The sequence below is a fragment of the Xenopus laevis genome, chromosome 1L (genome assembly GCF_017654675.1).
Source record: "Xenopus laevis strain J_2021 chromosome 1L, Xenopus_laevis_v10.1, whole genome shotgun sequence".
In the NCBI taxonomy this organism is placed as follows: domain Eukaryota; kingdom Metazoa; phylum Chordata; class Amphibia; order Anura; family Pipidae; genus Xenopus; species Xenopus laevis.
Genome location: NC_054371.1, coordinates 16,303,611 through 16,317,136, shown reverse-complemented (window position 1 = coordinate 16,317,136; position 13,526 = coordinate 16,303,611). Strand labels below are relative to the sequence as shown.

The window sequence follows — 13,526 nt, the reverse complement described above, 5'->3', positions numbered from 1 at the left end:
CTGTATTATTCTTATACTGATGGAACCAGCATTATTGATGCATATCGTGCACACAGAGTACAGTGATCCACATTTATTTAAATGAGGGAAAAAAGGTATGACAAATGTGTCAATTATGCCTGGTTATAGTTCTGATCTCTTTTACAGTATGAGATATTAGCTCTCCCATAGAATAATGTCCGTTTTCCAAGTGGAATGATTTCACTTCTATTTGTAATAAATTGGTAAATAAAAGCTTTTGTACTGCATTCCTTGATATATCACAAAGGCATTTCATCCTTTTTCAGTAATGACAGCATGAATAAAGTCTTTCACGTCTGTTCAAAGTCTGACTGCTAAAATCCTAATAGATCAAAATAAATAGTTACCAAACAGGAGGCAAAAATTAACAATATAAGCCAATGACTTTATTGAGTTAGTGAATTCAAAGGCATAATAGATACCTAGATTCCAAGCTACTCATGTTGTACATTTTGCTTTTAAGCTGCCACGTTGTAATTTTGTTTTCAAACCAACACACATTCCACCATAAAGTAATGTAGCAATTCTAATATAATATGATGTGCTTCACATTGCACCATACAGATTCAATTTAGCAGTTATTTTCTGGGGTTATATGGTAATGTTGTTAAATTACACATTGGAACATACAGAACAAAATACACAATAATGGGAAGGCTTTTTAAATTGGATTATTATTCTATTTTTTTTCATTCCTTTTAGATAGCAACATACTATGACAAAAGATGTTAAACTTTATTACTCAGATATCTGGGCCACACACTTAGGTAAAATGACTATCTATATTTGTGCACTGAAACAAAAGCATTACAAGCTGAATGGTCTACCATTACTTTTCCATTGTTAAACTAGATACCTGCCAACCTTATGTTTCCTGCATGCATAATATATTTAAAAACAAAGCCCTTCCGATGTTTTCAATGAAACTCATTGGCATACAATATCCTTCAGTGTCAAAGCTTGAAAAATAACTTTTATTTCTGTATCTGAATGGGAACTAACAGGTCTCGAATCCTTATTTGACCTTTAAAGACGAGGGGACCACAATGGCCTTATGTAGGGTTAATACTATATTAGTTATCTCTAGATCGGCTTTATTGCAAATGAATGTTAAATCCAATAAAACCTCAAGTAGCATGCACAACTGACACTACAATTTGTTTTCCTTCATGCCAGACACATACAAGTCGGCAGGTATGCATACAAAAAAATTACTTTAAAAAATCCTCATATTAAAGCCTAGTGTCTTAGAATGAATCCATAGCTTTAAATTCACTTAGAGCCTGTACAGGAGAGATGTGCTTCTTCTGAGATCCTCTCCTTACTCGTGTCTGGTATTCTTCAGGCTTTTCCCTTTTCACCAGAGGTTTCTTTTCAGGTGCTTTCATCTTCCATGACACAACAGGTGAGTTTACTGCAGCTGTGCCATAAACCTTCTGATATTTTGTAGAGGCCACATAGGAAGCTTTAACAGTCAGGACAACAGCATTCATCAAATTCTTAGCTGCCTGGATCAAGGATGTTGCACTATCCAGCTACAAAAATAAAAGAAATGTTGTTAATTTTAAATGGATTTACAACAGATATATTATATTTAGCTTCCTTCTTTTTACTTTTTATGTAAATCTAAAATAATATATTATAAATGTATATATGTACAAATCCTAATTTCTTAAATATCACAGTATTTGTTACATTGCTTTGAATCAGACAATGTTTGGCACTGTAGTTTAAAGTTTCATTTATGGAATTGCCAATGCAATCCAAGCAAACTGAATAAAATGAATAAATGTAAGACTTATTTTAAGTTACATATTTCATCAAACTATTTTACATTCATTCTTAACATTTCTGAGACAAATGACTTTTGTCTCAAATGACTGTATACAGTATATATATACATGTATGTGTGTGTGTTTAGAGGGATAGCAGAGGTATAGTGCTTCCAAACATTATGGGGCCGATTCCCTAACTTCGAGTGAAGGATTCGAAGTTAAAAAACTTTGAATTTCAAAGTTTTTTTTGGGCTACTTCGACCTTGACTACGACTTCGAATCGAAGGATTCGAACTAAAAATCGTTTGACTATTCGACCATTCGATAGTCGAAGTGCTGTCTCTTTAAAAAATACTTCGACCCCCTAGTTCGCCATCTAAAAGCTACCGAAGTGAATGTTAGCCTATGGGGAAGATCCCCATAGGCTTGGCTAACTTTTTTTGATCGAAGGATATTCCTTCGATCGTTGGATTTAAATCCTTCGAATCGTTAGATTCGAAGGATTTAATCATTTGATCGAAGGAATTATCCTTTGATCGTTCGATCAAACTATCTGCACTAAATCCTTCGACTTTGATATTCGAAGTCGAAGGATTTCAATTCGGCAGTCGAATGTTGAGGGTTAATTAACCCTAGATATTCGACCCTTAGTGAATCGGCCCCTATGGGTGTTAAGCTTTGTCAAAATATATTTAGAAATAAAGTTACTTACAAAGTCAGCTCAATACTTCATATACAATACTTCTCATTTTTGAATTATTTATTCTAACATAGCTTGTGAATTCTTACCATTCTGATAAGTTTAATGGAAATAATTCAGTAACCTTGAAATTAATACATTGGTTCCTTAATACTGTATGGTTATTTTTTAAAACATGCCATTTATTGAAAGAGAGATTAAGGGGTTATTACATAGGGGCTCCCAAATAGCCAATCATAGCCCTTATTTGGCACCCAAGGAACTTTTATCATGTATGTGTTGCTCCCCAACTTTTTTCAAATTTGAATGTGTCTCATGTGTAAAAAAAAAAGGTTTGAGACATATGCCATAGACTAATCCATATCTCATACCTCTTAACTAAGGTTTGATTGACATTGTGGAGTTTAATGTAGCAATCTGTAGGAATCAATGACATTCAAACATAAGAAACCTTTGTCTATAAACTTCCCAACCTCCCAACCTTCAACAATAGTGATGGGCGAATTTATTTGACAGGCGCGAATTTGTGGCAACTTTGACGCAGGTGCCCATTTTGACGCCGGCGAATAAATATTCACCAACATTGGCCCTATCTTCTGCATGCCTACCAATCTAACATCTACTCCCATCATAGCAACCTCCGAATAGCTTAACGAATCCCCTTCCCAAAATAATGAACACATTTGCCCTGTTTATTTTTTTTAATAATCTGTGGAAAAGATCATATTAGTAGAAAAAAAACATTACTGTACAAAGTGCAAATACGTACAACATTGAAAAAAAAAACAAGGCTAATATATGAAAATGCATTTTATTGAACCTATTGTTTGCTGTTTTATACATTTATGATTTTTATACATACAGATTTTATGTTCGTTTGAGCATAGAGACATGTCATCTGCCCAGACATGTACTTTTTAGAATTTTGCCAGAGGATCCCTAATCTCTGAACATTGTTTATTTGTATGCTGGTTTACAGAAAGTTCAGAATTTATTAATGGCCAGACACTTAAATATTTATTTGTAAGAGCTCACATTGGTCCTTCATGTATGTTTTTACATACCCGACTGTTCTAAAACACAGGTAGTGGTTCATCTGCTAACTTCAAAGTACACAGTATTATGATAATTACAGTATTTTATATGGCATTTATTTTAAAGGTGGGCAGTAGATAATCATCTTCACCACACCATAAATCTGTACTGATTATTGTACAATCCTTTCATGTATTAATAATTCTTCTCTGCTTGTGAGTCAAGTGACATTGTTACTAGACTCATCAATAATGTAGTTACAGTATGCACTTGATCCAGGGAGTAGCCTGAGACACTGAATTCTGTTGGGGTTGTTATTGCCTTTCTTTGAATGTATATTTTTTTATTTAAATAATTTGCTCTTTTGATAGAGAGCCTTCTTAAAAAAAAACATAGAAATTTTGATAGCCAGAGAAGTTTAGATATTGGGTTAAAAAAATTATTTACATTGATACAAAAGAATTTACTATACTGTCTATAAACTATACCAAAGTTCTGCATGTACTAGTCTGCAGATATTTCTTTCTCATCTAGTGTAGGGGGCTGTGAATGAATTTATAGAGCAAAGCTATCATTACCCAAAATACTATCTTGAAAGTTCACTGCACCGAGAGAAGCTTAGTAATATGACATCAAGTAAATACTAGTTTGATTTTATTCTGCATAATGTCATCATAAAAAGTGAAAGATTTTACAAATGGGAATTTTGGATGGGCTCCATATGTTTGAGTTATTTTTTAGATTTTGAAGCTACTTTATTTGTTTATCTTTTATAGGAAAACCGAAAGACGGATAGCAACCATTTAAGGGTAATGTGTGCCAATCAAAAAGATAAGTCTAGAATATATCACATTATGTAACTCCATTAAAGACTTTATATTCAGAAATAAAATAGGGGAGGAAGAATATCTATGAGTAGGGATTGGATTGTGAGTTCTTCCAAGTCATTCTGTGCAAAGGGCATCAATGAACTGTAAAAAACTAATAAGCAGGTAGAAAAAGAGCTACAGAAGAGACTGAAGTACTGGTGACCAAATTATTTATCCTATTGAAATGGTCAGTGGAGGTAACATTGTACTTCTCCTATCAGAAGTATAGTTTTAGTTTGTAATAATAGATAGTCTCTTACCAAATGATGATGGGTAATTTACACACCTTTCTTTATTATTATTATAAATAATGTTCCTGGAAAATTGTTAAAATTTCCAAACATTGGAGTTTCACAGTAGAAAGCAAAATAGGAGCCACACACACACATTGCATTATAAAGGCGCTTCACTCATTTATTTGGCCATAGAGTGTGAAAGACAGATAATGTTTTAGGCGGACAGGCCTCCCTTTGTTCTGATGAATGGGTGAAGCACCTTTATAAAGCAACTTGTGTGTGGCTCTTATTTTCCTTTCCTCTGGCAATCATGATACCAAGTCAGGTATCTCAGGTATCTAAGGAGCATTTGTAGCTCCACTAGTGATGGGCGAATTTGTCCGATTTTGCTCCGCCACGAATTTCGCTGGAAATTCGCGAAAAGATCGAAAAATTTGTGAAATGCAGATTTTGACGCCGGCTCCAATTAAAGGCAATGGGCATCCATTAATTGATGCTGGTGTCTAAATTGTTGCTGGAGTCAATTTCGCCACCAGCGTCGAAAAAAACTTTGACACCAACAAAAATTTGCCGGCAAAATATAATTATAATCCAAATAAATTCCCCCATCACTAATAGGGATGTAGCGAACTGTTCGCCGGCGAAGTTGTAAAGCGTCCAGAACATGGTTCAGAGGCACTGCTGGTCCTAGAAGCCAGAGCTACTAATAAGCAAAGTGATGAAAAGCTAGCCACAATGATTACAGTCTGGCATTCCCTGTTCTGAACTAAGGCTGAGTTGCCCTTGCAACAGGGTTATCTGTGTTGGTAGTTTTATCATTAAACAATGTCCCTTGTAATGGGACATTATGTGAAAATCACCACTAACGGTTTTTGTTCATGGTTGTCTATTAGGAATGCTTCAGCTGAGATAAGCAATGAGTATGAGTTCAAGAGATAAGAAGTAATTATAGCATGCTGGAATACCTCCCTCTGTAACATATATTTTGGGATATATATGTGCCTGTCAATACAATTTTTTTAAATGGATGATCCATGCCCCAAACTATATAATTTATTGTTGAATTTCCATGACTGGTGAATAGAAAACTGATCCACTAACTGTTGCAGAATATACTGCAGCCAATGTACTTATCTCTATTTATAAGTAGACTATATTTCCTCTTCTGTAATTGTGCTAAACTAAAGGAAGGCAATTGTGTATTCTTAGAGGTACTTTGACATATAGAAAGGGTTCAGGTGAAAAGGGCACTTAATAGAGTGTCATCAATGCATTACTCAAGTTTTATTGATGGCTTCCTGTCAAGCCAATGTTTCATCATATCCTGAACTGTCTTGATTAATAACCATTGTTTATTTAATCTATTTAGGTTTCCAACCACATATGATGAGCAGTGGGATATGGCTTTCCATTATTATCCACTGTCTTGATGCAACAGAAACATTATACTTATTGGCAGAAAATAAAATATTTATCTTCACCTTAAATGGACGTTTTGTGAACAATTATATGTCAAGGACATTCAGTAATGCGGAACCGATTTAGACTTGTGAAATATAAATATTAACAAAAGGCTTCTTGCTTCACAGTCAACGTGTATATAAAATTACAAAAGAAGTCAAATCCCAGGTAACATTCTCTTATTGTCCATTCTCATGTTTTATGATATGCATATATGTCCCCATCAAATATACTCTATTAGTTAAGTGACTCCATTCTCTTTGAATGTGTTACATTGCATAAATTAATAAGTGAAGGCAATGGACATGTAGGTACTGTATGCTTGTTGAATGGTCATTACGACTTACTTTCATTCTTTTTCATGTATTGAATGAAACAAGTGAAGTAGGAAAGGTAAACAAGTGCAGATATGGGAAGCACCTCCTATAAACTACATGTAAAGATCCCGGGCCACATTTGCAGCCTATGTATGATTCTAGAGAGTGATCTATCCCTCAAACATCAGGTGTCAACTAACATCAAATCAGCACTGTTCCATCTCAGAAATATTACAAGAAAAAATATATAATTCCAGCAGAAAACATGCCTAAATGAATCCATGAGTTTGTATCCTCAAAACCGGATTACTGCAATGCCTTGTATAATGGTCTTCCAGAACTGCACTGATTGCAGTTGGTACAAAATGCAACTTACCCATCAACACCACCAATGCCACATAACACCAGTTCTATGCTCCCTACACTGGCTTCCAATTAAATGGAGAATAATCTTCAAAATTGGCCTTCTTGCCTTTAAAACTATAAATAATAAAGACCCTGTTAAAGAATCTGTTAGAGCTTCTGATTCTTCATGTAGCTGCTCACCCCTACTCAAAGTGCCCAGAGATCCTTTGGATCTAGTGCTTTCTGTGACACAGCACCCACAGTATGGAACTCTTTACCAATAATAGTCTAAGAAGCAACTTCTTTTGAAGTCTTTAAAAGCAGACTCAAGACATTTCTGTTCACCCAGGCTTTTTGATTACAATAAAAAAAATCCTCTCAATCCGTATAGTATCAAGCGCTTTACGACCCACGGCAGAAAAGTGCTATAAAAATATTATTATTATCCCTGCTGTTTGACTGTACCACATGGTAGAACAAATCTAGATAAGAGGAGCCATTTATCTACATTACTACCTACAGGCTGCACCCACCAATCAATAAAACCTAGATCAGTGAAATCTAAAAACCATAACATATATATACGAACGGAGGATGCACAGGTCCCCATAATGTGGCTGGGTGGCATGCCGCCCCTAAATTTTCTCCGCCCTAGGCTCGGGCCTTTGTGGCCTCGCTACAAATCCGGGCCTGTATATATAAAAACCATTATATATATATATATTACATATATTTCTATCCTTGCACATATGTATTCATACTGTAGGATATGTGTGTCAAAAGGGTCCAATATTGTGCATATTTTACCAGCATTAGGCTGTGAAGTATAAACTCCAGGGAAAAGTCTATGTGGCTGCAGCAAGTAATGCTGTTTAATTCTATTCTGGCTTAGGAAAAGCTGGATAGTGGGTGAGTGAATGGAAGAGAGCAGGGTGGGATTCCATTCCTTGCTTCAGTATGGGTTTTCAGCTGCCAAGCTAGAGACAGATAAATAATTAAGCCATAGGTGAGCTGTAGTTAAAAGGAGGTGTGGAGCAACACCTCAGGGCATCTTCCCCTGGATATGTCCTGGAGCTGGAGGAGGGTGAGGGGCCATGTGAGGACCTTCTTGAGTGAAGGTAGGTGCCTGTGTGTAGCTGGGAAGGAGAGTGATTCCCTGCTGACCTGAGTTTGAGAAAGAGAGAGAGCTCTAAAGGATGGAAGAGGAAAAGAGAAACCCCTCCCAGGAGACAAGTGTGTCTCGAGTGTGCCCCAGAGAGGATTCTGGGATTTGCGGTCCACCAAAAGCCAGTGAGGGCTAAGGAAGCCGTGAGTTAAAGTTAACACCAGTGAGGGTGTGAATTGGGACTGTTAATGCTTATGTGAAGCGAAATGTTATCCCCTATGTGAAGCCAGTGGGCTGAAGATTTGTGTTTGTGCCAAATAAAAGTCAACAAAGCTGCATTTAAACTTAAAGGTGGTGTCAGCCTCCAGTCTCTGTGCTGAAAACTGTGCCGGGGCCTTGGGTTTCGCTACCTGAAGCTCACAATACTGATAATAATAATCCTTGGTTTCTCTCCGGTCTTTTTTTAAAAAAAGGACTGAATATGATCAGTATTTTCCCTGTTCTTTTTTTTTTTTTTTTTATTGAAGTCTCGTCACAGATTTAAATGTACATTCATACATTGATGTCCTCATTGTTACAAGCTGAACATTTATTAATTAAGAATAAAAGCATTTTGAGCAAAGCCTGTTTTGTTTGCGTGTTTTCAGAGAATATGAACATATTATAGCAAACTTGGTAGTGGCGGTCACACTTATAAATTCGCCACTATTTCTGTCTAGGTGACTATGAGAGACCTCTTCTATATTCAAATCCTAATAATTATTAACAAAACAACAACATAAAATAAAACATTTAGATCAGTTATGCCCATTACTCGCCCTTGTTAAAAGGGGCATTTATACGTTTTCCTTTATCTATGTGTCCGTGAATCCTGGGAGGCAGCCAGTATATCCATTTTATTCAGACCGTATTGCTAGAATAAGAGGGTTAGTTCCTCGGAGGCTTTCTAGGTCGTACCACGTGGTTCTGTAGAATGTGGAAACCGTCAGTTTTCTTATGTCAGGGGGGAGACTCAGGATATAAGTGGTCCATATGTCAAAAAATTTGCTGGTATGGGATATTTTGTTTATGGATGCTTCCAGCCAGTCCATGTGGAACAGGAAATGCAGTTTATTTTTTACTAAATTCATGGAGGGTGGGTTGGGTGATAACCATTCCTGTAATATAGCTTTCCTAGTAGCTGCGGCTAACCGTTCTGCTAGAGCTTTATCGGCCCTGGTGATTTGTTGGGTGTTCTTAAGTTTACTAAATAGAGCCCATTCGATGTCAGGTTCGAATTGTTTTTTGGTCAGTGAATGCCAATATTGATATACCTCCAACCAGAAGGTTTTGATAATTGGACATGACCACATGCAATGAATTAGGGAGGCATCAGCTGTTGAGCATCGCAAACACGATGGGCTGGCTAGCAATCCCATTTTGAACCGTCTTAGTGGGGTCAGGTAGGATTGGTGTAGCATTTGCAGGGTCATGATCTGATATTGACTGGATGGTATTAGGTGCATTGAATGAGAGTGCATTTTCACAATGTCTGATGTTGAAGTTCCTGAAATTATGTCAGTCCATTTTCCAAAAGAGGTGTCATTTTCCGATGGGTCTAGGTTTGTTCTTGTAAGTTTGTAAATGTAGGATGTGGAGCGTGGTGTGTTGGGTCCCTTCCATATATGGTTTAATGGACTAGCTATGTCTTGCTCTGACATCTTATGTAATACCTCCCTCGCATAGTGGGTAGCTTGTAAGTAGTGGAAATGTTGTCTGCAAAGAATCGGGTGTTTAGCGGATGCTTCCGCGTGTGTCATGACATTTAGTGTGCTAGTGAGTATGTCTCTTATGCAATAGATGTCATTGTTTCGCCAGGTAGTGAACGTATTAGATAATAGACCATTTGGGAATTGTTTATTACCAGTCCAAGGTAGATATAGGGAAAGGGCTTGTGTGGTATTCCCTTTATGTCGGGCGTGTCTCCAGGCTTTATAAGTGCCCATAAAGAGAGGGTTAATTTTTTGGTTGTGTGTGAGTTCATTAGGTGGGAGGTGGAGTAAGGGATTTAAGTATGTAGTATCCATAAGCTCTTGTTCTAGGTCTAAGTTGCTGTATGTGGTAGTATTGTATATCCAGTCACCAGCATGATGCAACAAAGCAGCTTCATTATAATCCTCAATATTGGGAAAGTTAATACCTCCATTAATTTTTTGTTGCTGTAGTTTTAGTAGGGCTATTCGGGGCCTTTTCCTTTTCCAAATGAAGTCTCTGAAAATTTTATTGATTAGTTCTAGGTCTTTGCGTTTGAGGTAATATATTTTCCCTGTTCTAAAGGCAGAAGTACTCTGTAATTATAAAGGGAGGAAACTTGGGGGCACATTTACTTAGCTTGAGTGAAGGAATAGAATAAAAAATACTTAGAATTTCGAAGTATTTTTTTGGCTACTTCGACCATCGAATTGACTACTTCGACTTTGAATCAAACATTTCAAACTAAAAATCAATCGACTATTCGACCATTCGACCGTCGAAGTACTGTGTCTTTAAAAAAAACTTCGGCCACCTACTTTGCCAGCTAAAACCTACCGAGCACCAATGTTAGCCTATGGGGAAGGTCCCCATAGGCTTTCCTAGCAATTTGTGATCAAAGGAAAATCGTTTGATCGATGCATTAAAATCCTTCGAATGATCGTTCAATCGAATGATTTTTTCTTCGATCGTACGAACAAAGGAAATGCGGTAAATCCTTCAACTTCGATATTCGAATTTTACTTTGACGGTCGAATATCGAGGGTTAATTAACCCTCGATATTTGACCCATAGTAAATGTGCCCCAAAGTTATTGTACTTTACAGAAATCAGAAGGAAATGGATACAAAAGCCTGTCCATCTGACCAAAAAAAATCTGTGCTACGAAATGCAGCTCAGTGACCTGCAGCAATTCATTAAGGCTGGATGGTAGTATGTAAATTGCAGAATAATGGTGGACTGCACTCAGGTTTTGCACTTTACACCCTGCCTTCCAGTTTGTCAATATATGTGGTATGGAATAGTTAATGACAGGTATGAGGTGTCCAATAATAGGGGCAGTATGATGTGCATCCACACAAATTTCACTTTTTACTCCTTTTAAATAGCAAGAAAGAAACTCATAGAGAAAACCACTGCAAAAAAAACATGATTATATTTTTCTTTCAATTCACATTTTCCTAACTCAAAATTTTGATGTTACGAATAAAAAAATTCTCAAATGTTCAACTTGAAAAAATTGCATTTGATTTAACACAATCAAGTGTTTTCAATCCATTTTATTCCATAAAAATACTAACAACTACAAAATAAACTTCATCCAGTTTAAATACCATTTTGTTGTCATATTCAAGTTTTGAAACTGGACAAATGGTTAAGAAAAAAAAAGAATAGGAAGCAAGAGACAGTAAGCTAAATACAGGTATGGGATCTGTTATCTGGAAACCCATTATCCAGAAAGCTCCGAATTACAGGAAGGCCATCTCCCATAGACTCCATTTTAAAGCAAATAATTACATTTTTTATAAAAAAAATTCCCTTTTCTCTGTAATAATAATAAAATAGTACCTTGTACTTGATCCCAACTAAGATAAAATTAGTCCTTGTCGAAGGCAGAACAATCTGATTGTGTTTATTTAGGGGCAGATTTATTAAGGTTTGAATGGTAAATTCGATTTCAAATTTTTTTAAAAAAATGTTGGTCAAAACTTAAAAATACGAATTTAAAACCACCAACTCGAATTTGAATGTGAGATTTATCACACCTCAACCCTGGAAACAGTTCTAATTCAACTATTCTCCACTGGAAACCTGCCGAGTTTATGTAGAAGTCAATGACAGAGGTCCCTTGAACTATTTGAAGATGTTAATAGTAGTGATGAGCCAAATTTTTGGCAATTTTTGCTTCGAAAATGATGCCCATATGATGGGAGAAACAAAATGTTGCATACCAAAAAAAATGTTGTACGTCAAAAAAAAATCTGACATGCAAATGTTAAGGTTTTTTTTGAGGAAACTCTATTCTAATTCGATTTCAGTGTTTGTGTGGGGACTATTCAATAACATTTTCCCATAAATAACATACCATTTCAATTGTGAATTAAATTGAATTCATTAGAGTTTTAAAAAATTCACATTACTCTAAAATTCAACCCCACAAATGTTTAAATATTTTTCAGTAGACTTGGGGGGTTATTTATTAAAGTCCGAATGCCAAAAAATATGTTTTTTAACTATAAAAAATGAATTTTTAGTGAAAAAAAAAAAAAAAAATTTTAGTGATTTATTATACCCCTAGAATGAAAAATGTTAGAATTCGAAAATCCGGCATCTCAGACCTGCCGAGGTTGTATATAATAGTTGTATATAATTCAATGGGAGAAGTCCCGAAGATATCCTGATCTGCGCTGGGTTTCATGGATTTTGTAGTTTTCTGGCAAAAATTCAAAAAAAATTCATACAATTTGAATTTTTGTACAGTTTTCAAGTTTTTTTCCACATATTGGAATTTTTCAGGAAAATGTATTGATAAATAAGGGGAAATAACCTTTGTGAATTTTGTTGTATATTTCAGAAAATTATATAAACTCGGATTTTGATAAATAACCGCCTTAAGGTATGGAGATCCAAATTATGAAAAGCCCCTTATCCAGAAACCCCCAGGTCCTGAGTATTCTAGATAACAGGTCCCATATTTGTATCAAATAAAATCCAACTAAAATGTCTGTCAGAGAAAAGTCTAGCATGACACATGACACTTGCTTCTATGGTTTCTATGAAAATTGAAGAATGTGAAGAAAATATTTTGTTCCTTCCCTTTCCAGTATTATATAAACAAGCTGAAGCCTATATAAAGATTCATTTGAATGATGATTTGTATTTATTGGACTGAGCTAAATGTATGCAGTATTCAAAACTCCCAGTATTCTCGATCTTCATATTGTATGTTGTATTATTAGATACATACAGGTGTCTGTCTATTGAGTTTAGAGATATAAATAATGAACTAAACTGCCTATCTGTCATAAATGATGGAGGCAGTATACTAATATATTAGTTTTTTGCACAAAATACTACGAACAGACTATTTAGAAAACTTTCTTTTAAAAAGGCAGATATAATGGTCTGACAGCTGCTCTGCTAAATATGCTTCTTCAGTCTCGATATCGGAGTAATTTCTCTGTCATTAATTTGTTGCGGAGAAGCCCATCTTAGCATGTCTCTACTGGAATAAATGGAGAGTATTTTGCTTCTGTTTAGGTGCTATGCAAACAACAGTTGTTACTGTAAGCCCAACAATTAACAGTGAAAGCATAAATATCAACATGGATTATTGTTTTAGTTAATTAAATGATTTTCAGAGACTACTGTTACTTTATTTGCCAAACACCTTTGAATCCTTAAACCCAACTTGTTAATATCATGCTGACAGATCGCTGCTTTAGTATAGTCTTAACTTAATTAATACTGAATACTGAGATGAGGTAGAAGTATAACTTCCATAATGAAAGCAAATGAGTAAATAATATATTTCAAACAGCTGCTGCCATAGAGGTGCAGCTTTTCAGGCCCAGGCAGTCGGGCACCCAAGGCGACCCAGCCGGCCACTTCGCCCCCTCCCAGGCGTGTGTGCCCAATGTATCGATGCAAG

At 35.8% G+C, this 13,526-nt stretch overlaps 1 protein-coding gene across 5 annotated transcripts in view; it reads right to left on the bottom strand.

Annotated features, from left to right (window-relative positions):
- Positions 1-385: 385 nt before the first annotated feature.
- The window catches only part of ctnna2.L (catenin alpha 2 L homeolog), a 1,040,499-nt gene continuing 1,027,358 nt past the window's right edge, over positions 386-13,526 (bottom strand). For 4 of the 5 annotated variants that reach the window (XM_041580668.1, XM_041580677.1, XM_041580652.1 and 1 more), the window contains one exon: positions 386-1,556. In XM_041580668.1, the coding sequence (XP_041436602.1) occupies positions 1,269-1,556 (288 nt within the window). In that variant the 3' untranslated portion in view covers positions 386-1,268. 5 annotated transcript variants of the gene reach the window in all.